This window comes from Panthera pardus, unplaced genomic scaffold, assembly GCF_024362965.1.
Source record: "Panthera pardus isolate Hobbes unplaced genomic scaffold, ASM2436296v1 HiC_scaffold_24, whole genome shotgun sequence".
Taxonomy (NCBI): domain Eukaryota; kingdom Metazoa; phylum Chordata; class Mammalia; order Carnivora; family Felidae; genus Panthera; species Panthera pardus.
Window position 1 is genome coordinate 115,436,622 of NW_026526810.1, and position 25,539 is coordinate 115,462,160.

The 25,539-nt window shown below is 39.5% G+C and overlaps 1 protein-coding gene across 32 annotated transcripts in view; it reads left to right on the forward strand.

Annotated features, from left to right (window-relative positions):
* The window catches only part of NRXN3 (neurexin 3), a 1,570,655-nt gene that overhangs the window by 727,285 nt on the left and 817,831 nt on the right, over nucleotides 1–25,539 (forward strand). For all 32 annotated transcript variants that reach the window (XR_008417276.1, XR_008417277.1, XM_053889672.1 and 29 more), the window contains one exon: nucleotides 21,802–21,921. Coding sequence is in view for 30 of the 32 variants with exons in the window: in XM_053889672.1 (XP_053745647.1) it covers nucleotides 21,802–21,921 (120 nt within the window). In the remaining 2 variants the exon portion in view is untranslated. The remainder of the gene's footprint in view (nucleotides 1–21,801; nucleotides 21,922–25,539) is intronic.

Genomic DNA, 25,539 nt, shown 5'->3' on the forward strand with positions numbered 1-25,539 from the left:
TTTTCCCATGTGATTCATCGATGCTTAATGCACATCTCCATTACAACAGGGTTACCTTTGTTCTTAAGTGGTGGGCTTACCTCTCTGTCTCCACCAACTGTGTCTTCCTTTTTGATTTTTTGGCACTTAAAACAACATGTGGCTTATGGTTTAAGGTCTATACATACTTGAATGAAGGAATGCCCAAAAGAATAAATAGTCGACTCTTCCTTTACAGTTGTAGTTTATAAAGAAGGTATAAATATAATCCTTGACAATAAAGCACTTTGGCAATTCCCTATAAATTTTCTGTAATACAATATGCCAAAAAGGCTCAACAGACTTCCTTGTTTAACTCTGGCTAATGGACCTTTAGTCCTGTGATAAATATGTTTCAAGCTTCTACTTTATGGCAGACAGTAGCTAAACATAGGGGTTGTCTTCAGCTGTTCTAAAACACTGTTGATATGGAAGCATATTTGTTGAAACATACTGAAGCCTGTGGTATAAGGCAGTATGGTCGTTCTGTGGTCTCAAAGGAAGACTCACTGTTAGTTGAGCTTATTTCAGTTGGGTCTTGTAAATCAAGTGTTATCTAAGAAGAGAACACAGGAGGGCACCAGAGAACAAGAAACAAAACAAAACAAAACAAAACACTGAAGTGCTAGTTCTGGAATAGAGACCTTTGCTAAAGTTATCATGACTCTGCAGTCTGTTTCTAGCTCAGGTAGATGCCTAGACATGACCAGGAAGGGGACATGTATGAGGAGAACCTAGAGAGTGGCCTTACACACATGATGTGGAGAACCTAGAAAGTGGGCTTGCATACATGATGCTCTGAAGCATTTTAAAGTTTCCCATTGACCCATCCACAGTGCTTTTTCTAGAGTTGAAACCTATTGCCTGATTCATAAACCAAAGGACCTCCAACTTTTCTTCAGATGTCTTTCTTCTGGGCCCATTGACACATAGCTGGTCTTTCTGATAGTGGAGATCCAAGGGTGCTGCTTAAGAAGACAGAGCCAATAGGTTTAAATACTGACCCACTTCCATGAACTTCTGTGCCTAAGCAGACAACTCCCACGAACATGGGAAAGTTAAGTCATTCACTGTGGTTGAGATGACAGTGATTTACCAATTTCTGGCACTGAGCTGTGCTTAGAATTTGAAAATCACTAACCATGGTTCCTATGACATCATTAGATACAACCCATGATGTCTCTGGGAAGTTGTGGCACTTCTTAGGTGACAACAGTCAATGAAAACCCAGGTTTTGTGGCTCAAAGTTCTGTGGGTATACATGTATGAATATATACAGCCCTAATCTGCTCCATCTGGCTCTGGAATACTCAGCCCACATTCCCGGTTGCCTACTAGTCATTCTGACGTGTGTATCCCCTGAACCTCTCAAACTCATGATGTTCAAAATACAGCTTATCAGTCTTTCATTCAATCCCATCTCTCCTTTTTTGTTTTGTTTTGTTTTGTTTCGTTTCATCTAAAATAAGTGGCAAGACCAAGTCAAAGGGGCTGGAAATCTTGAATTAATCTTCAGTTTTGCCCCCCTCTACTCCCTAACTCTGTCATCCAGCTGGTCACCTATCTCTTCATACCTTTCATTTGCTTCTCTCTGCTTTAGAGTATTTTAAATGCAATACTGTTTATTTGCTTCTTTCATAAATTCTGTAGTCTGTCTGTTGTGGTCTTAATCTAATCTACCCCAAACTGTTCTTCTTTTTAAGCACATAGGCTCTAGAACTCGACCAGTGGTCTCTAAACTACAATCTGCATGCCAGATATTCCCCACCATCTCTTCTCATAAATAAACTCTTATTGGAACACAGGAATGAACTATGCTCACAGTAAAAAAGGCAGGAAAAAAAGAGTATGTGTTATATGTTTCCATTTATATAAATCTAGAAAATGCAAACTAATATATAGTAACAGTGCAGATCATGGATTGCCTAGGAAGGGCATGAGGAAGGAGTGACAAAGTAGCTTTTGGGGGTGATAGATATGGTCCTTATCTTTATGATGTTGATGATATCATGGACCTATTCATATGTCAAAACTTATCAAATCATTAACCTTAAAAAATTTATTGTATGTCAGTTATGCCTCAATTTAAAAGAAAATATTGTGTTTAACATTCAGCATCAGGTATTTCATATTCTCATCCTTAGCCTGAAGAGTTACTTGTGTCTTGATAGGTCACTAGAGTGGTAGAGTCCTACACTCCCACTGTTACTAGTTGTAAGAATTGGGCCACATCACTTAACTTTTTTGTGCTTTTGAAAACTCACTGAAGACAAAGGCATACTGGACTTGATTATCTTCAAGTCACCTTCTAAATTTCTGGAGCTCTCATCTCTATTTGATTGATTGATTTCTTTGTTTTTGAGAGAGGACAGAGCGTGAGTGGGGGAGGGGCAGGGAGAGAGAGGGAGACACAGAATCCAAAGCAGGATCCAGGCTGTGAGCTGTCAGCACAGAGCCTGATGCGGGGCTTGAACCCATGAACCACAAGATAATGACATGAGCCAAAGTTGGACACTTAACCGACTGAGCAACCCAGGTGCCCCATCTCATCTTTAAAGATTCATCTCACAAATAGTTTGGGAGTACCTGTACTCACTTAGGTAGTATGTTAATGGTATTTGTCTACCCTTTCCTTGCTATAGGTGCTGCCTTGGCTATAAGATATGCTTTTTTCCCAAGTATCGTATCCCTCTTTGACATTGCAGGGACTTCTGTCATAAAATATTTCTTTATAATAATAGAGAAATATTAGTTTCCTTGTTTCATTAAATTACCCTTGTGGATTGCACGTCATACAATTTAGCCTCCCAAATTCATCTCCTTTTGAAAATTTAACAATAATAGGATGTTTTTAGTTAGGTTGAAAAACCATAATTTACAAAAAAATAATTAGAGAATGAATGTTTTATGAGAATATGACAGACTTTAGAATAGAAGATATCAGTGATAAATTCTCCATCTCTTAGGGCCTTGTAAATGACACCGGTTTCACACAGTGGCCTTAAAGTTGAGTTCACTGTTACAGGAATCTGTAAGCTTCTTAAGACATCCTAAAGCCTGTGGTCGAACAGTGAGAGGAGAATTTGCTGGAACTTCTCCAAAGCCCAAGTGCTTAAAGCCCAAATGACCCAATGCTAGCCTTGCTTATCTCTAGGGAAGTTTCCTTAGCAACGTACGAGCAGTGTTAGAATGCTTAAAGGAATACGTTTTTAACATTGGTGTAAATTGGACACTGAAGAAATAAGAATACTACAGTTATATTTAATTAAGCAATTATTGTTGACATCAAGATAGGCTGTTGGAGTAGCTATTTCATGAATGGTTAATTATTCATTTATCAGTCTACATGGAATTAAATGTGGAAAGGGAGCTGGTACCAGACACATTCCCCATGTTATATTGTGTATCTCTCACCATAGCCCCTTGATGAAAGCAATTGTTCTTATTAATTTACAATTAGGAGAGACTGAGGCTAGGAGATGTTTAGGTGTTTGTCCAAGGTCACACAGCTAGTATGTACTGGAACAGGAATTTGAAGGCAAGTCTGGCTAACTTGAAATCTAGAGTTCCTTCTCATGCCCCACTGACTTACTACTTATTGTGAGGCATTTGCATTATCATTCAGCTGTTTCCTTCACCTGGTGTTTTAGTGTGCTGGTTTTAGTTTCTTTGGGACATCCTGCTGGCCTGCATGAGAGATTATGAAACTGTGCTCTAACTGTGGTAGAATGTTATCTCCACAAGCTCCCATGACACCACTGGTATACCAGGAAAGATGGATAATCCTGGGTGGGGGTGGGGGTGGAAAAATCTCAGCCTTTATCTCAGTGACATCAGGATTTTATTTATTTTTTTCTCTATGCAATTTTTGCATGGGCCTTGTGGAGTTTTAGGGGTTGAGTTTATTTTGGTTTAACAACAAAGAATTCAGTTCTTTAGGGCATTTTTTCTTCCTTTGTGTTCCTGGAACTTCTATTTCCCATCTGACCCTTTATGAAATATGAGTTGCATTTCTTTGTCTGCAAAAGACATCCAGGAGTTTGTCTCTTTGTCTCCAGCCTCACTCCCTAGCCTTGTAGGCTTTGTATTTGAAGGGCCAGAATGATTTTTCTAAAACAATAATCTGATCATATCACTCCCTGTGGCATGTGGGAAATCACTTTGACATTCCAAGTACACTCACAGGCTGCTATAGAGGTCAGGGAACAGAAAGGGACATAGACCAAATTGAGATATGTAATTATATGGGCCATTAAATTAATGCACACAACAAGAAGCAAGGAGAAAGAGATCAGGCAGATGACTGCACTTAAGATAGTGTGCAAGGAGGATGGAAAAACTACTCTGATTGAATCCTTGTTACATGATGTGCATATGTCTCGTTCTCTCTCTGCCGTATCAGTCTTCTCTGCTGATGGGGTGGCTACGAGGGTAAGAGTTGAGAGGTCCTAAGCAGCTGAGAGGTCTCTGGGGCCATCACACACTTGACCTACTGGAGAAACACAAGAGCAGGTAGATCTGGCCACAGCTATAAATCACCAGTTAGTTTGACAGCCAGATATAAGTTTTATGTGTGTGTCTCAAGCAGAGAAAAAATGGGGCGAGAATGGGTCCATAATGAGTGTCATTAATGAGTTGACCAAGTTAGGGTTGACAGCTATCAATCAGATATGGTCTCAGATTCATAAATATTTAAAGTTTATTAGGTACATCTATTCCTTTTCTCTGGGCAAGTACTTCTCTGTTCCATTCCTTTTATCTTTGTTTAAAATATATATGCTCTGATTATTTTCTGTGTTTAACAGGACTCAGAGGTTACGTATTTGCTCTCTATACTTAACATTTCCTGTGAGTTTTATTCAAACCACTTGTTTTTATTGTTACCTGTAGCAAAATTGAATAATGTAAATAATATAGCAAACACACATGGCAACCTATTTAAGATATTCCAAGAGCTCTTTTTGGTCTAGAAGATAAAAAAAAAAATACAAATAAGATACAAAATCTTATTTTGTATGTTATTGCAACAAAAGGCCTCAAAATCTGCTCCTGGCTACCTCTTTGGGCTCACCTCCTCCCTCTTATAAAAATGCTCTAAACCTGCCTACCATATGAAACTACTCACCATTCCCTGAACTTGCTAGCCTCTCTCAACTCTGCACATGGTACAGAGTCTTCTTCCATCTGGTCTACCTGGAGCAGTAGTTCCTGTTCATACTTTAAGGAGCATAAGCCCCTCTTTCTCTAAGAAGTCTTACTTGAATGCCACTATCTTTCTGGACTCCAAACCTAGACCAAAAGGCACACACACATAAACACACACACGTATGTACACAAATACCTTCTCCCTCTCACTGTGTCCCGAAGGTATAGTAAGAAGGGTTCACCCAAGTGTTCAAGCACTTAAAGCACCGTATTTCATTTTCTACATGACTGTCTCCTCCAGTAGACTCTAACTTGATCCAGGGATCTTAATATATTTCTCCTTTTATCCATAGCCACTAGCCAAAGGATAGCATGTTACAAAGAACAGTATCTGATGGGTTAGTGAGATAATGAATATTTAATAACAAACAAATGTTATTGTGCAACCATTGGATGCATATTTGTTCTTAGAGTAAGAAGAATTTTTATCCTTGTCATTTTAAAATTTAGTCCTTGTGGGACTTTCTTTCCCCTGTTTTTCCTTTGAACTGTTTTAAAGCACCATTTATTCCTATTAATTTAAAAATCACTTAAATGTGTTTTTGTAAATAAGCAATAACAACAGGTATTGCTAATCTGTTGGCACCTACCATGTGCCAAGCTGTATATTGGAACTTGTCTTTCTATTGATCCAAGGGAGCTGAATCAAATCGCAACACTGATGAATGGCAGCTAGGATTATGAATCAGTAGAAGCATATCTAGCTTCAAACAGTATAATTAGATGTAATAAGCACATAACCACATTTTCTCCTCATTTCCATGTAGAGCATGTTAGAGCCATTTGAATTTCAATGTCCATAAGCTGAATTTATTATATACATTAATATAAACACATGTTGAGTATCACATCTAGGCCTTGGACTAGAACCTGAAAAAGATAGGTACAGTCTCTGGCCACATGGAGTTTCCAGCCAGCATCATCTCAAAGTCAGTGGGAAATAGGTTATTGAGATGAGAGTGACCCACCTGAAATCCAGTGGGAGAACTTGAGTTCCTACATATGCAGGCAGGTCCCAGTGAGTGTAAACTCATTGTATCATTAAACACCCCAATATACAAGTGTCCCCTTCCCTAGCAGCATGATCTAAGGCCCACATAGATTTACCTTCTCTTATTCTTTTCCATGACATTCCTTAGGATTTCCTTGCTGCCTTACGTACTCATGCCCATTCTTACCCAGACTGAATATCAGTTCAAAGAAGCATCTCTGTTCCTCCACCTCATTGCTATTCCCAGATCTCCACTTCTGCTCCTGCAGAAGCAACAGTGGTCTGAATTTGTTCACAACTAACATTCCTCATCCATCCAAAAGGCAGGTTAGTATAAGAATGAGCACTTTGCCCTCTAATAGTCCTGGCTTTGGATCTACTTACTAGTTACTTGCTCTTGGCCAGGATAGTTTCAAATCTCTGTTTCTTACTCTTATGATCTATAAAATGGGATTACAATACTAACTTCACAGGATTGTAAGAATTGAATATTAAGCCCCGACATGAAGCATAGCAGTTATTTCATGCCCCATCGTCCCTAATAGTCTCCTCCATCCTTTTACCCTAGCACACCTATGCCAGCTCTGGAACTGTCTAATCACCCTCTGAAATGGACAAGGACCCTAAATGTGCTTTGCATTCTAAAAGATCCACACAATTAGAAAAAAGGGTATGAAAGGGAAGCATCATTTACAGTCTTAGACTATCTGAAAGAACTTGCTTCTGGGTCAGAGAATAGAAAGAATTGTGAGCATGTCTTTTAGCCACAGTGGACTGATGTTGGGTTGGAGGTAAAAGGTCATCTGAGTAGACAGTACAGTGAGGAGCCAATGTGCACACAGCTCTGGAGGCAGTGCATGTGTTTGTCTTCTTGACTCACCCCACATAACATAGGTCACAAAGCTCCATGCTTCAAGCATGGAACCATCACATAAGCTCTCCCAAGTCCTTCTTAATCCCCCTCCTCAGAACACCATTTCCTCTTCCCTCCCCAGCTAGCTTATCACCAGCCTCCAACAGAATTGTTGCTGATTCTTCCAGTCTTCTTGTGATCTGCAGCAGCCTTGTCTCTGACTCTGAACTCTTCCTGTTTTCACAATGGGCCTCTGTCCCCATCCATGGGGGCTATGATGAGTGATTCAGAGCTTCCCATATACCAGACATGAAAAGTTTGGCAAAAAGAAATAATAAGTTTGCTGAATTATACATTTGACATAATTTTTTCCAAGTGTGGTTGGTACCTAAAAATCTGCCAAATATATCAGAATGGGAAAGAATTCCTAGTAATATACAAAATTAAACAAAAATTAATATCTTGAGAAGATGTATTTAAAACCATTTCTTTACCAAACAATTGTTGATAAGGGTATATTATTTAAAAATCATAAATAGCTCTAAATGATCTATAAGTGATATTTTGTTACCCACTGGTATTGATCTCAAATGCTGATTTACTGAGTAATAAAAATATTTGGCTCACGACAAAGTTGAAGTGTATGGATAAAACACTGCTTTGGAGTCAAAGAGATACGGGCTTGAATCTTGTTTCTGTCACTTTCACCTTAAATACCCTCATTTGTGTTGCTTAAACCCTCTGAGTCTCATGGCTTTTTCTCGTAAAATAGGATGAGGAACCCACACTTCAGACAGTATTAAATAACTATACTTACAAGAGTTAAGTGGGAAGTAGGAAATGGTCCACAATAGGTGGCCTTTCTCTCTCCATTTCTTCCTCAACCCATAACAGGGAGAGAGAGAGGGAGGGAAAAAGAAGAAAGGGAAGAGGGGGAGAGAGGGAGAGTAGGAGGTGGGGGAGGGAGGAAGAAACTTTTTTTGAAAACCATCACTTTACTTGGAGGTATTATGTTCTAAGTTGGCTCCATCATGTGATGGAGTTATTTTAAGGATATCTCCCATGATAGGATACTGTTCCAATTTATTTTGCTATGGGCTTCTACTTCAGGCCTTGAATGTGTGTTTCACAGTTATATCGGTGGTAGGGTGAAAGATATTTAAACCATCACTGTGGGGGCGCCTGGGTGGCTCAGCCGGTTGAGCGTCCGACTTTGGCTCAGGTCACGATCTCGCGGTCTGCGGGTTCGTGCCCCGCGTCGGGCTCTGGGCTGATGGCTCAGAGCCTGGAGCCTGCTTCCGATTCTGTGTTTCCCTCTCTGTCTGCCCCTCCCCCGTTCATGCTGTGTCTCTTTCTGTCTCAAGAATAAATAAACGTTAAAAATATATATATATAAACCATCACTGTGATTGGTAACGTCCCTTTAGTATGCACTGTTCCCTTAGCATGCACTGGGCACTAGTTACTACTAAATGTTTTACATGTATTGCCTTGACTAATCCTCACAAAGCCTTATGAAGTAGTTACTATTCTTTTTTTATTCTTTTTAAAAATTTTATTTTTAGAGAGGGAGAGAGTGTGTATGGGTAGATGAGAGGGGCAGAAGGAGAGAGAGAGAGAATCTTAAGCAGGCTCCATGCTAAGCATGGAGCCTGATGTTGGGCTTGACTCTGGAATCATGACCTGAGCTGAAATCAAGAGTTAGATGTTTCACCAGCTGAGCCACTCACGTGCCCCTGGGAGTTACTGTTCTTGTTCTCTGCTATGCATATGGGGAAGAAGAGTTGTAATGAGTTTAAGAAATTGGTAGGAAGGGCTTCTATGTGGTACTATTTGACTTAGGTTCAGAGAGGCATACGGGTAAACTGATGAAATAACAAGATGCAATCCTGGGGCAGTTGGAGTACTACCTGTGTTATGAGAGGTGAGGTTATAAAGATTTATGCTTCAGCCATATCCCCAAGGTCTTTATGTGCCTTCGTTGTACCTAGACACTTAGGGGCCTTGGGGGATTTTAAGTAGGAACAGGCATGAAGAAATTTCTGTTGTAGAACAGTAATTTTGACCACATTGTGAAAGGTTGATCGATTGTGAGAGTGAGAACACACCTTTAGCAATACCTGAAGTGGGAGTGGAGGAAGGCCAGAACCAGTACAGTAGAGGTGGGATCTCATGGAGTGAGCAGATTCAGGCCTCCCCTGGGACATGGAAGTGCCTACCTTGGCTGTAGTTTGGGTGCAGAAGGTGAAAGAAAAGAGAGAGTCCAGGAGGGACTTCATGGCTTGAGGAACTGGATGGGGATGACCTTAAGATAGATGTTGGAGGCGAGAGGGTTGGGGAGGTAAGAGAAGCATAGGACATAACCTGGAAAAAAATCAAAATACAGAACAGAGTTGAGGAAAGAAGTAAAGGTTGGCAAAAGACACATAAAAAGTCCGGAGTTCTGGAATCTGAATTCTTTGCATTATCCACAGATGCTTCTTATCAAGTTTATTTTTTTAATGTTTATTTATTTTTGAGAGAGAGAGACAGAGAGAGCATAAGTGGGGGAGGGACAGAGAGAGAGACACACACAGAATCCACAGCAGGCTCCAGGCTCTGAGCTCACAGCACAGAGCCCAACGTGGGACTCGAACTCATGAACCGTAAGACCATGACCTGAGCAGAAGTCAGATGTTTAACCGACTGAGCCACCCAGGTGCCCCATCTTCTTATCAAGTTTAAAATATTAGAACCATGGACCTAGACTGCTCCTTAGCTGCTATGAAAAGCAGCTGTCTGAAAGTTAAAATGACAGGATTGTTGCATGCATGTAAGTGGCATCCCCCTGGGTGAGATGTGCTGCTTGTCATCCTATATAGTTCACAAACAGAGGAGTTCATTTTATTAAAGTGGAAAAACCCAATACTGTTCAAAATACATGCTTCCAAATACTTTTATTTGTTCTGTGTTCTGGCAGCATTTTAAAGATAAAGATCTTGAGTTTTATTTTTCTAGGAGAGAGATTTGCCTCTGAGCGATTTGACAAATATTGAGATTTTTCTTAATCTATTTTGTTCCCCTGTCATTTTCTCTGTATGTTTCTCTCTTCTCCCATTTTATTTTGCCACCTTTTTCTTCTTTGCCTTTGTCTTCTTTCCACCTGGAAATTAAAGCCATGTTCATTGCATTGAGCTAGTTAATTGGTTTAATAGATGTATATATTTGTGTGTGTGTAGGGCATGTGTAGATTATTTCACTGTGAGGATTTATCTTTGTATCTCTTAGCCATCCTTGGTTCATCCCTTGGCCGATAGAAGTTGTGTAGTATAATAGTTAAGGCCAAAGTGGAACCAGACTGCCCAGATTGAAATCCCAGCAACTAGTACATATGTGACCTTGAAAATTGGCGGAACTTTCTCCTGCCTTGGTTTTCTTAAGGGTAAAGTGTGGATATTAATTGGACCTAGGTATCAGTCAGCTCAGTTCAGTAATGCTACATTAACAAATGTGTCTCTGCAATGTTAGTTACTTTAAAGAACAGAGTTTTATTTCCCACTCACATTAATGGTCATCGTGGTTCTGCTGTGGCTCTGCTTCACGTCCTCTTCTGGACCCTGGCCAAGGAACAGCCCTAATCTGTCACCTCTTGGACTTGTGGCAAAGGGAAAAGAGAGGTGGCAGAGTCATGTAATCACTCTTAAACCTTCTAAGTGGCCCAGGCCACTTCTGCTTACATGCCTTTGGCAATGGAGGAAGTCACACATAGTGCCTGGCATGATGGGACAGGAAATACAATTCTCCAGAAAGGATGGACCTATTAGGAATGGACTGACAGGAAGGGAGAGCATATTTTGTCAACAAATAATATAATCATGACAACCTTATGGGATTGATGTGAGTATTAAATTAATTAATGTAGGAAAAGCACTCAGAATGGTGTCCAGTGACTGCTGTTTGGTAAGTAAAATATACATACTTGCTGTTATTAGCAGAGTCTAATGCAAGTATGAGAAGAATAAGAAACATATTCATTTACTCTTTACCATTGAGAATTCACTTTGCATGCCAAGGACAGTGCTATGTGAAGTTGTGAAGGACACAGACATGAAGATGTTGGTCCCTGACTTATAGGACCTTTGTAGTCCTGCATGAAAATATGAAGCGGAAGGATAGTTAATGACTCAGACCTCCTGATAGACCAGATAACCCACTGGTAGGGTACCCAGTGCACACTTGTGGACCCCTTTCTCCCACACAATTTGTTTTTACTTGTGTAACACTTTCAGAAGACTATGAGCTCCTTGGTTATAGTTAGTGTGTCTTTTTCATCTTTGCACCCTCAGAAACTTCCACAATGCCTTTATAGTAGGTACTGGCCAATTAGAAACTCTTCTTCCTTTATACAGCCTGGAAGTGGGGTGGTGATTTCACCCTGATCAGTAGGAACAATTACCTTCTGCTTGATGTCCCAGCTTTATCAGGAATTCAAGGTGCATGGATAAAGCAGTCAGCAGTCTGAAGTTCACTTCCATGCTGTATGCAAATCGCTGCACAAAGTTATAAAGACAGCCTATAGAGATTAGCCACATTTGCCAAGCTAGCCACTTTGCATGCTTGCCCAAGGCCACACTTGCTGCATGAAGAACCATTTGTATTTAAGTCTTACTTAGAGGGAGACAAATAATTTGAATCAAAATACCCTTGATCTATTTTTATTAATGCTCTGGTTTTAATTTTTTCCTCTATGTGCTTGTCTTGCAAGTTTTATTTTAGTGGGTGTCATAAAGAGATGATATTTCTAGTGAGATGGAGAGCTATAATTTCTCATATTTTGAAACCTACATACATATTATTTTAAGAGGGGGGGGAAGGATCATCATCTTAGTGAACTAGGGCCAGAATAGAGTGGTAGTTCTGCTAATCTAGCCTCCTGGATTCTCCAGTTGCACAAAGCAGATGTTAAGAGGATAAGAGGGTGCACTCAGGTGATAGGACCATCCTGCATTTCAACTGGCTGTGTTCACAGTGGGAGATCAGCTAATGCCATCAATCTCATAAGCCAGTAGACCCTGTAATTATCATCGGAAGGAGACAGGCTGGAAATATCACTCCTTTTACATTCTTATCTCAGAGTTAGTACTTTCTGGTGTGGGAAGGAGGTCCTGCACACATAGGGGTTGATATGGAAATGCCGTTTCACAAAGCTCTTTGTCTCAGGATACTTATAAAACCTAGTGACTGTATCTTTATATCTAAAATAAAGTCCCTCTTCTGAGATATGGTAATTATTTAGAAACATAGAGCCTGAAGGGACTTTGGGTATGGAGACCATATCTCTTAGCTTGTGTCTTGAATAAAGCTAAGCTAATTCAGAGTAATGGTGTTCTTACCTTCTCACAAGCCCTCCATGGTCCTTATGGGACCATAGGTCCTCATTGCGGAGAGCCTGGTGATTGCCCTCAGAGAGCTATGCATTTCCTCACAACCTCAAGAGTTTGGTCACTGTTTGGTAATTTGAAACCACAGTCCCTACATCTGCTTTTAATGGTGATAGCAGACCACTGTCTTCTGTTCTCTTTGTATTTCTAGACTGTAGGCAGCTAGAGGTTAATGGGGAGAACTCTGTGGAGTTCCATCTGTGAAGCCTAGATTCTTGATTTAATTTCATGATTTCATACCCTGTGACCTTGGGAAAGTCACTTAACGTTTTTGCATCTCATCATAAGCATTGATATTTCCTACTCCACAGGGTTGTAACATTTGAGTTACTAGGGAGGAAATGATCAAGCACTGTGTGTCGTCTTAGTCTGAGTTCCTTGAAAGTAGAGCCTGAGATAAGGACTTGGGTCAGGTGGTTTATTTAGGAGAGATCCCCAAAACTGGGAGTGAAGGGGTAGAGAGGATGAGCAGTAAAAAAGGAAACACCAGTGTGGGTATCCATAGTCAAGTTTTCTGCTGTGGGTCAAGTGGATATGGGGGAGATGGAGAGTGTTGTAATGGATGCCTTCAAGAATTATCCACTCAAATGACAGGAGATTTGGGTGAACTAATCCATTAGCTTTTCCCCTCCCATTGTTTGACAGCATCCATCTCCTTTCCCCCACTTCTTAGTGTCTCTTGCATGCAGGCAATGAAGACACTCTGACTTTAGAGAAGGCCCAAGAGTTGGCTCTGCTTGAGGTCGGGACTGTCAGGCTGTGTGTGAGCTTACAGCTGTCCTGCTGTCATGGCTAAAGTCTGAGCTTGGCCCAGGAGACATGATGCAGGGTACCACAAGTGCCTGCTGCAGGGGCACACAACATGACCTATTTATCCTCTACTTGTATCTCTAATATAAACTTTTAACTTCTTTTGGCTTTATTAGTAGGTTAGGGCTTGACCCTAGTCTTGCAAGTAAAAAAATAAAAAAATAAAAAGTGAAATCAGATCCCACTTTTCATTCATCCCCAAGATTAGATTTTCTGTTTCTATTTCACTGTGTTCTGCCACTTCTTGCGTGTCCTTTACCTGGCCTCACCTTGTTCGTCCTCAGATCTCTAGACTGGGCCAGCCCAGGGGCATAACTTACGCGATGAAGCTGTGAGAACAAATGCAGCTACAGCAGAGAGACTTTGCAGGGCAACTGGGGGCTGTGTCCCATGGCTGTGTGACCTTGGCAGGTTGTAGCCCTTTGTGCTACCTCTTTACTTGCAAAGCTGGGGGAAACCATATCAGCTTCATACTGGGAAACTAAATGAGATTGTAAATGCAGAGCAACTAGCATCTTTTTATCAGTGTTGCTTTCATTCTCATATCAGTTTCTCAGAAAGCTGTAGTTTTTTTTCTGGCTGGGAAAAATATATTTAAAATGAAAAGTAGTGTCTTTATTTGTATCTGCTGCCTAGTATCTTTTAGCTCCAAGATGAATTAGGAATTAGTGCCTAATTCACTCAGCTGCCACAAAGCAGTGTGCGAACATCTTCTACTCCCCTTCTTTTTCTTCCAGCACCTTCAATAATTTTACTGTCCTTTATTTTTTCATCCAATTTTATTAATTCACTTGTATATATTATTATTGTATTGAATACCTTCTCAATTTGGTCAGGTTTATTCTATTGCTGAAATATAGTCTACAACTCTCTTCTTTTCCCTTTCTTCTCCCTTTCTCATCCTGCTTACTAGTTTGATGTGGAATCTATTCAATTATATTTATTCTTCCACTAGCTTTTTTCCCCCTAATATGTTGAGTATCTTCTTGGTGTAAGGTACTCTGCTGAGGTGTTGGAGATTTTAGAGGTAGCATGTTCTCCTTCAAAGGGCCCAGAAGTGGAGGCAATGAAAACACACACACACACACACACACACACACACACACACGTATGTGTATATGTATATATACATATATGTAATACCAGGGACATAGTGATGATTTACAGGGTACAAGTGTAGCTGAGTTCCTGGAAAGGTGCACATTTCTAGCTGGAAAGGGGTGGGTGGAGGTAGATAAGTGGAGAAAGTCTATGGAAGAGGAGCAGTGGAAGATGTATTATGCCTTCCTTAATTTCTATTGACAGCAAAACATTAATTATTGGGATTAATTAACTATGCCTTTCAATTCATAATCGGACATTTTTTATTCTGCTTTTTATTACAAAGGGTCAATTCACAAGGAAAAGGCTTAAATTGGCATTTACTAGGAGGATATTAGGGGAATAGGCTGCAATGCATATCTTGGTACGGATTTCTTTCGCTCAGTCCACATCATTTTCAAAATCTGTGTCTTTAGTGCTAAATAATAAGATCATATAGAAAAGGCCCTAAGGTACAACAATGTTTTAAATCATGAAAAGAAGCCTAATTTGTATTAATTATATCATGACAGCAGTGGGGAAAATACTAGTATGGTTTAGAAAGTTTTTTTTTTTAAACAAGAACAGAATCAATACCTACAAAAGCATCTTTCTGCCTATCCCTGAGCAAATTGCCCTAATCTCTTGAAAAGTGGCTTCATGGGGAGAGATTATCACAAGAAATCTTGAGACTGTGCTCACCTCACCTCTCCTAAGCAATGCTGTAAATTTATGACTTAAGGTAGAGATTTGGCAGTAAATTGGGGGCAGGATTCTTTCTCGTCTTTTGTGGAGTCATTTGTTCCTTTAGAGAGATATCAGCCCTGGATTCACTGCATTTCAAAATTGAGATGCCATTCTCCGAGCCGAGATGAGTGGGTTCATTTTACACTGTGATCACAATTTAGAGATCCTACTGAATAGGCTGCCAGGGTTTGCTTTGTAATGTTAGGCACACTCCTTGTTGCAGTCCTTAGGCATGGGCCAGAGCACATAACTGAAACTATGCAAGAAAAAAGAAAGAAGGGGAGAGAGGCAAGGAAGGAAGGAAGGAGGGAGGAAGGGAAAGAAAGACAGCAGGAATCCTGTAACCCTGAGTCATCAGTAGGCAGTGGTGGCCCAAGGTGCAGATTAACACCATACTAAGAAAATCATGCAGGCAGTGAACTTGGAGCCACACTTTTGAGCAGTAGGAAATGTCCAGGGGATGGTGCTGAGTATAACTGATGCTTCGTAGGAAAAGTGCAAGTAACGGAAGCAAGCTGTCTTGACTAGTAAGATCAGTCATGTCTTACATTTTCTGGAATCTTTGTCTTCTCATCGGAGGGTGTGTCTACCACCCAGGTTCTCAGACTGATTCCTCTCTTTTCCTCTCCCGCTCCCAGTCCACCTTCAAAAGTGATCTCAAATCCTGTTGACTCCACCTCCAAAACGCACCCCAAACTTCACCACCTCCATTTCTACTCCTACCTCCTTAGTCCAAGTCACCTTCATTTCCTGCCTTTAACAGCCTCCCTGAGATCCCTTGTTTCTGCTCTTGGCCTTTTTGGGTCCAGTGCACCCATAGCAACCAGAAAGATTTTTAAATCATAGGATCCCTTTACCCCTCACCTCCCAGTGACTCCCAGATACATGTAGAACAGAATTCATGCTCTGTACCATGTCCTTGTGTCCTCTTGTGATCTGGCCTCTGCTTACTTCTTCACCTTCTTTCCCACCACACGCTCTCCTTTGGGCACAAGCTCCAGCCACCGTGGGGTTTGTTGTTGTTGTTCCTCTAATATGCCAAGGTTGTTCTTGGCTTCTGCTCTTGCTGTTCCCATTGCCTCGGATATTTGCCTCAGACGCACCTCCGGAGAGAAGCTTGCTTTGACCTCCTCAGTTAAGAGCTCTCCATCCAACCGGGTACTCAGGGCAAGAGTGGAGAAGTCAGCTCAGAGAGGCCTTTCTGAGACTTGCTATAAAGTAGCCCATCCTCTATTCCCACTCTCCACCCAAATTACTTTTCGTCATATCCTCCTGTTTCATTTTCATCATAGAACTCAACCACATCTGATGGTTACCGTATGTTTGGGTATTGTCCTTTATCCTCCCTCACTTCAGACTAGGCTGTAAGCTGTGTAAAGGCAGAGACCTTATCTGTCTTATTTTCTCTGAAACCTCGGCACTGGACTGGTGCCTGATCCCATGTTGATGCTCAGGTACCATTAGTTGAATGTATGAATTGGTACACTGTGATACACTATCAGAGGTTAGCAACAGTACTCTATTAGCAGAGTAGAGGATGAGCCAAGGGAAAGGGGGTGTCAGCCCATAGTTGAATATGTTGTATGTGGCAGGCTCGATGGTCCATTTACTTTCAGGTTCAGTAATTACTGGTGGTGTTTCTAGTGGATTTTAACTAGAAACAGGGTCTCCAGGAGGGTACATGTGCTCGGGGTGAATAAGTGGGTCACTTGTCTTTCTCACATACCTCACTGTTAGTCGTCTTAACAGAAGGTTTTCCAGAAAGCCTCCCATGTTCATATCCGTTATTGGAAGCCCTTTCTGAGACTCCAGGACTCCAGTGAGAATGGAGGAATCTGTTTGAGGTTTTTTACCCAATTGCCTCTATAAGTAAATGATCTAAAATTTCTTTCAAAGGTAATGAATGCTTTCAGGGGAAAAAATGAGTTTATAAAAACAAAACACCTCTTATTCTCTGTTGGGTTGTCAACCGGAAGAAAACAACCAGAACCTGAAATTGCTTTGGACAGAAACTAAGATGCTTCCTTCCTATGTCTCTGCCACCCTCCCCTCCTTGCCTTTGCCTTTACTCGCCTGACCTCTCTCTCTCTCTTTTTCGGGGGAGGAAGACTGATAAAATATATGGTGCTGTAGGCTTAGTAAACAGTTTGCCATAGCTCAGCTGGCCCAACCTAGGGTGCTGGTGGAAATGAAGGTAAGTTTTCTCTTTTAAAATATATTTGGTGTTCTTAAACCTAACACAGTCAGTCATTTCGAGTGTTTATCATACCATTGAAATGTATAATCACGTGCCTTTTGCTACACCTTTCTGAGGGACTGAATTTCGTATTTTGTTATGCACTGTAGCAGTTTGGACTCATGTGAAACATGGTTCCAAGAGAAATCAAGTTGTTGTTTCTTTCTCTTTCTTGGACAAGTAGAAAGATAATCAGGTAATGCAAAGTGATTATCGTACAGATATTGCCCTCTTCATCCCTGCCCCTTTACCCCAAGCAAAGTAAGTTTCCACTCTTACCTACCCACTTTTGGAGATAGTCCTTCGTGGCAGATGGAAGGAATTTCTCCTCCCTGTGTATGAGCAAAACCACCTGGTTTGGGCAGGTTTTAGAAATTTATTGACAAACTAATGTATATTGGGGTGTCTTGTAGTTGTACTGGTTATGTTGCTCCTGGGGGGAATAATAAATTCATGTAATATGAACAGTCTACTAAAAAGCAACAACAAGAAATAAAAAGAAAACAACTAAATAGGCTGAAAATAGTTAAAATCCAGAGTCCACCTTGTGAAGGTGTGTGCCTGTAGTAATACCCAAATACAGATTTTTCCCACACACTCCCTTTCCCTGTTCCCCTCCCCAGAGGGAACAATCTACTAATATCTATCTAAGTCATCTTCCTCCAAGCAATCAGCAATGATTTGTCTCTCAAAGAATGCTTTTCTCCTCATTTTTCACTTTTATTTTAGTATTAGTTCTGGCTTCTTAAAGAAATAGGTCTTCCACAGGGTTACTGTAGCTAGGTTAAGAAAATTCTCTATTTGTGTTTTTCATCTGTGACGCCTCATTCTCTATCCCCGTCCATTAGAGAATTATACCATCTTTGGTGAAACATGTCTTAATTAAAAGAGATGATGCTAAGTGAGTTTGCAGTGAGACTAGGTCAAGAGTGAGAATGTGGGTGGTATTGCCCAAGGATTCATTAAGGCTCTTTTTCCTATGATAATAAACAATTGAACACTTCTATAGACCTCTGTATCTCAGAAATCTTCAACTGTAATTTTGCTTCTTTACTCCAGTCACAGGGGTCATTACTTGAGAAATTCAACTATAAGGTGTCAGATAAATTATTAGTTTTCTGTATTTAGAGCAAACAGGGATGAACTAAGCAGCCTAAAGGGAATCAAAAATTTTTCCCTTTGTGATCAATATTTACTATTTAAACTATAAAAGAAGGAAACATGAATCTAATACTCACATCCAATATGTGTCTAATCACAGATCACCTTTCTCCTGGCTACAAAAAAAGAAAAAGGACAATGCAGGAAAAGTAAGGGCTTTGAGTATTTTTTTTAATGTTTAAAAACCTAAATTCCCATCAGTTCCTTTTAAAAATCCAATTTAAAAAAGAAAGTTTCTTCTCCTTATCTGGACCATCCTTTTTGTAAAGGGAAGAACTTTATACACCGTTTTCCTGATGCTTCTTCACCGGCTTTGTGCTTGAATCTTCCAGAGAAGTCTTCCCTAGACAAAAGCCTCCTTCTTTGAAAACCTAACAGTTTGTATGTTTCAACTTTCGACTTGTGTCTGCATCTTCTATCACTTACCAGGCCCGTTTTATGCTTAGGCTACAGATTGGATTTGCTCTTCCCCTCTATTTGTCTACATTTCCAGCTGAGTTTAAACATCACTTTCTCTCTGGTAGGATGCATTGACCTTTTGACTTGATTAAAGATAAATGCCATTGACTCTCCACTTTTGGAAGATGAGATTTTTTTTTTCAGAAGCTCACTATGATTTCTATATTTATTGCTTGAAAATGAATATTGAATAATACTCATTTCCCTGCCATTTTAATGAGATGGGTATGGATTTTTTTCCTACTGTCAGAGTAACAAGAATTATTGGGGTGAGAGACAGCATGAGAGGTTTTAGGTTGTTTTTTTTTTTTTTTTTACATGTTTGGTTATAGACCATCACATCCTAAAGTTTTAGAGTCAAATGGACAGTTAAATATTTTTGTTTGAACTTGACTAGAATGGATATTTCAAGGACAAAAGAAAATTCAAAGTACCTGCAAAATGTCAGCGGCATTTTAAACACACTGGGCTAATTGCAAAGCTTGTTTTACATCTCTGTGGCTAATATGACACTAATGTGGCAATTTTGCTAAACTGTGACTGTGTTTGTGTTAGTATTTCTCCCTCTTATTTTGTTCCCAATCATAAAAATGAAGTGATGTGCAAGAATTGCTTAAAGAACGGATGCCACCTATAGATGTTTAAATAGTCTGCCTTTGTAACAGTTCTGCCTCCATAGCCAGTATTTTCTACGTCTTTCTTTACTTTCTTCTTTCTTATTGAAGCATTTGCATGTAGAATAAAGAGGATAAAGACACACACACAAAAAAACAAAGGCAGATTTGTTTCTTCTGAGAACATCTGTTCTTGCTTCAAAGCACCCACATGATGTAGCCCATTTTCTCTCAGTGCCTGCACAGTTTGCTATTGTAAAAGTGACTGTTACATCAATCTTAGATCTGAATTTAATGAAATAATAAACAGTGCTACCTAATGAAGTGACATATAGGAAAAATCCCATTATAATGCATGTGCTTTATATAATATTAAGACAGGAATACTCACAAAGAAAGCTAAGATTGAACATAAAATGATTTATTATAGAATTCCAACCCCCCCCCCCCCCAAGATTCATTGATCTCCTGGCATCATACCCAATTTTGGGTACATACATTTGGTCCACTTTACAGTTCATTGAATCCTTAGAATTCTTGTGAATTTGCATTGTACTTGGGGTATAGGTGCATTTTGAAAAAAAAATTAATGCAAATTATTTATTGTATACATTGTAATCAAAAGAGACCTTTTCACTTTGAAAATCTTTATTTTTAAGAAGAAAATCCCCCCAAACTTCAACTGCTATCATTACTCATATAACCAGCATTCAATAGCAACACTAATAACTCAAAGGATACAGTTTAAAAGTACCTAGTTTAAAAGATATTTACCCAAGTGATACTACTTTTTAAATTTCCTTCCCTAAAGAGTATATAATAACTCGGTCTTGGAGTAGAGAAAGGGGGGAAAGTGAAAGCTATATAATAAGCTTTCAAAATTTCTTAGATAAAAATGTATTGACCTTAGTTGATGGTTTCCAAGGAAATAAATACCTATGTAGACATCAGTTGCTCAATAAGTGCTCATTAAAGCACCTACTGTGCACCTAGGCCTGTGCTCCTCCTATATGTTGGATCCAAGTGTATTCTGACATATTTCAAATGCATAATATCCATAAAGACATATTGGCCAGTTACGTATTGCGTCTTTTTTCCCCCCAGCTATTTCCAAAGATAGGGCTTTCTACATAGTGATTGACTAATCCAGGAAGACTTACATGGCATCTTTCTGCATGGGCTCAGCTACCCACAAAGAACGATCGAACTTGGTCTAAGTTCTCTGGTTCTATGCAATCTTCTTTGTCTTTTAAATTTACATCTCAGTTCAATGGTGAGCAAAACATGACATTTCTACCACCCTGCCATTACTAACCAAATTCTTTTCATGCTTCAGTGTTCATCTTGACAGCTTTTGTCCCTAAATATTGTAATTCCTTGTTGAGCCAGATTCTCCTTAGAGTGCACTTGAACATCCTCTTGAACATCTTGATCATGGATCTTTAGAGACAACTTGGTTTATTCCTTTATTTGGTGGCACTTTCTACTGAATATTTTTTTGACCTAGAAGAGTTCTATTTTGGAATTTTACATTATTTCATTTCTTAGATTTTTATATCTTTTTGGAGGATGATGAGCAATGAGATAAATCTGGAATACTTCACATTCCCTTCAGGAGCATTATTTGTCATGGGGTTTAGACCTCAACATTATTATTGTGGTGATTACTGTAGTGATTTCTATGGTTGCTGAATTCTGGTAGGACCGTGGGTTAATGGCAAAATCAAGTTAAGAGTATATATATTACAGAACTCTTTTCTCATCCAATTGATGAATACTCTCCAAAAGCCAGACTGGTGTATTATGCCTAAGTGCCCAAATAGTTCTAAAAAAAAAATACATGATGGGTTTCCCGTATCTTTAAGAAATTCATCTGAAATCTAAGACTTTGAGAAACAAAATGACAGCTGACTACATTTCTTATAAATGTTTGCTTACCATTGGCATTTTAGAACTTTATATCTGTAGACAGAGGAGGACACTTATATCTTTCATTGTTTTGTCAATGTCCATATGAATTGAGACTTTTGCATTTGGGGCAATAGTGGAACATTCTCTTGGATCAGTGAAACTAAGATGGGCTCTGGGTGGGCATGATTCCTTGAATGCTACTGGGTCATGTGCACCAGTGTGGCTTTGACAGTTCTGATGCTATAATTACTACTTTCAGAATTGATTCTAACTTTAACACTTACCATCGTCCTTAGGCAAAGGACCTGAGACCCTGTATGCGGGGCAGAAGCTCAATGACAATGAATGGCACACCGTTCGGGTGGTGCGGAGAGGAAAAAGCCTTAAATTAACTGTGGATGATGATGTGGCTGAGGGTGAGTACAGCTATATGTAGTGAAATTTGTCTGTCTTTGCTCTCATAGTACTCTTGGTCATTCAGTGAGCAAAGGGTTTTTAAAAAAAAATGTTTTATTTTGCTTAACAGAAGTCATGTGACATGTTCTCTGTTGACAAGCTCAGGTAAGGCTAAGGAGGTCTTCCTCTATATTTGCATAATCCCTTTTCATTGATCTGTATTATAGAATTTACCCATTACTGTCACTGTATGTTGATGAGATATCCTTAGGCATAGAATATGTATCTGGAGAGTAGATGTACAGTTCTGTAGATCCTTTATTATTCATTTATTCAAAAATCACTTATCAATCACCTTCCCAGGTGCCAGTTTCTTCTCTCAATAACTGACTTTCCAGTAGAGGGAGATGAATAAACCAGAAATTCAGAACATTATAGGTAAAAGTATGTACTTAGATCACTATGGGATACTTAGAAGGAGCTAAATACATATGTTATTTAATTCTTATTGAGTATCTACCATGTTTTGAGTTCTACTTTAGAAGGCAATAAGAATATGGAGGTGAAGAAATAGGCAAGTGCTTGACTTGGTTGGAATTTACATTCTAGGAGGACAAATATAAATGAATGAATGTATACATAAGTAAAGGAACATTTGAAGCTTCACATAAGCAATAAGTATTTCTTGAGAGCCTGTTACATATCAGTAGTGTGCTAAGGATGTAGAAAAAAAGAAGGAAGCACAAGAGATTATCTGTTTCCTCAAATAATGAACCAATTAGTAGAGTAGATAGGACCCAGGTAATAGAAAATAAGACAAAGAATATGTAATGAGATTCCAAAATGGGTGGGTTGTCGTTGTCATTCAGAAGAGAAAATTATCATTTTGGGCTGGGGAAAGCAGGAGTGGCTAATTAAGGTAGCTAGTTAGCCATAATTTGATGGGTAAAATTTAATGAGGTCTAGGTTGGAAGAGAGAGGGCATCCTCCGTGTTGTATCCAAATAAATCTCTACTTTCTAACATTCCAGAGCAGTGCACTAGGATATGAAAAGAAAACTTGGGGGGTAGCATGGGGTATTATAGAACACTGTTCATGTCAGGAGATCTGGGCCCTGGCTTTAATTCTCTGCCAGATGTTGGAAAAGTCACTTACTGTTTCTGAATCTTGTCAAATGAAGTCAGTGGTGTAAATTATCTCTAGATTCTTCTGTGATTAAGATAGTCAAGATAGAGTCAGGATCCCTGGGGTTTCATACAGTCATTTTAACTAAAATACTTCTTGCTGTTGGGACAGATATGATAAATCTCTTTTTCCTCATTTCCTCATTTTTAACCTTGAAATTCTATTACTGCTAAGGACCTCTCCTGTTTAAAGGTCCTACAATTTGGGGTCCTATAATTTAATTTTATATTCATGAGTTTCAGTACTTCTGGAGTCTGGAATTATAGTGAGCCATGTGTGGAGGTAAAGCGTGTGTGTGTGTGTGTGTGTGTGTGTGTGTGTGTAGGTAGGTAGGTATGTAAGGAGAGTCTATGAACAGAGGAAGAGTAGGAGGCATATATTCAGTGCCCAGTAGGCATTAGATACTGAGATAGCTGTCTTACATATATCGGCTCCTTAAATCTTCTGTAATTCCCCATTACCTTGCAAAATAAGAGTTCTTATTGTCTTTTTACATTCAAGAAGACATGAAATTTAGAAGGAGCTGTGTAATTCAAGCTCCAAATTCATGTTTTTGTGATATCACCAAATCAAGCTGCTTGCTGGACTTCACAAACCATCATAAGAAAAATGATTTGTATTATGCTATGGGAAAAATACAATGGAATTGATTAGGGGTGATGTGAGGAATACATTTTAGTGTAGACTAAAACACTCACCCCTCTCCCCTCAAACATGAAGCTAAACAGAACCATAATAAGTATCCAAAACCCCCCAATTGTATGTACATAGACACCTTAGTATGTGTGGGGGGTAAGGTTACTATTCTATATGCCTGAAGGGTAACTTAGCTTTATGTAATGAATGTAAGCAAAGAGATGTAAAAATGGATATATGGTTTAGAACCCACAGCCATCCTGAATTAATTATTCAAGAAGTCCTCGTGAGCTGTTAATTCAAACAGGATTCTGCAAAGCAGCAGTGACAGTCCCATATCCCTTGCTAGCTCCTCTGGGCTGAGCGCAGTAGCCCAGCGATGCTATTCCCAGCGTGTTTTGAATGGCAGCCACTAGATGGCGACCTCACCCCAATCTCTCTGGACAGTGAATCCCTTTTATTTCCACAGGAAATAACATGCCCTGAAAGCTGTAGTCATAAAGAACTGCAGAACTGAGGATACAGTAATGTGTATTACCTCGTTTGGTCATTATTCTTTTATAGAAACTTTAGAATAAAGGTAATTATAAAGTGTTTTTTCTCTTACCACTAATAATTAAAAAGCAGGACTAAACCATTGAAGACCCAAGTCATCCAGTAATTTGATATTTGAAATTAATGAAGCTCTTTCATTTTCAACCTTATCCCCTTCTTTACTGCTGATGGAAAAGAGCAGCCATAAGGATAAAGAAATCTTGGAGAAGAAAAGAGCTATTTTGCTTATGAGCTACAACCTTGGATTGCTTCTTACAGTGATAATGGGTTTGGGAATTTTAATTTTAGCTCACAGAAGTCATAAAATCAGGCAATGAAACTAAAATGCCACACAGTCCTCAGGTTATTAAGTAGTGTCTTATTGGCTTATTTAGCAATCCCTTTCATGCTGTTTAAGGTCCCCTAGGGTGTCAAATTTTCAGCTAGTTTGTAGAAATGATGCAAAGAATAGGTCAGACTCATAAGAAATCAAAAGCAAGGAAAGAAATATTCCTTAGCCTGGTGGTTTTCATGTATTGTGATACAGTGTGTTCCTGGGAAAGTGTTAGGTTCAGTTGGCAGTTAATAAAGATTGATTGATTGACTGATTGACTGACTGAGCTGGATTTCTATTTTCAAGAATAAATGAAGGGAACACTTCACTAGGGTTATGCTCCTCAGAATTGGGATCTGATGCTTTGTGAATCACCCACTCCACCCAGAGCTTCTTGCTAGTACAGAAATTCATCTCTCTTTTGACTCCTCTGGTTCATGTTGATTTCTCTGTCCCTCGCCCTAAACAGCACATCCGGCACTTAGCTGTAGAAAGTCATTTTCCAAGGACAGTTTGTTCCTTATATTAATAAACTACATGATAGGATGGATTTTGGTAATACTAGGTTAAACAAAATGAAGCGGACTTCTTTATTGCAAGATTTGCTGGGATCCTTTAGTATGCTAATATACATTGCTAATCATCAATGATCACATGTGAAGTATTTACCAAGCTTATTTGGCTCCAGAACTTGTTGTTGTTGTTGTTGTTGTTAAAGGATATACTTTTGAAAAAATTTGTTATCGTGGAGGAAAGGGTATGTGACCAATGGAGCTGGAGGATTGTGGGCAAAATGTGCATCCTTTACTGAGACTTCACAAGCCTTCATTTTCTTGACTTCTCTCCCCATGTCTGGGAGCCAAGGGAGGTCAAGTTGCCTCCTCTCAGTCTTTCCTATTATTTCTTTGCTAAGCTTTTAGTGTGGCTAGGAACTTCATGTGTAGAGATG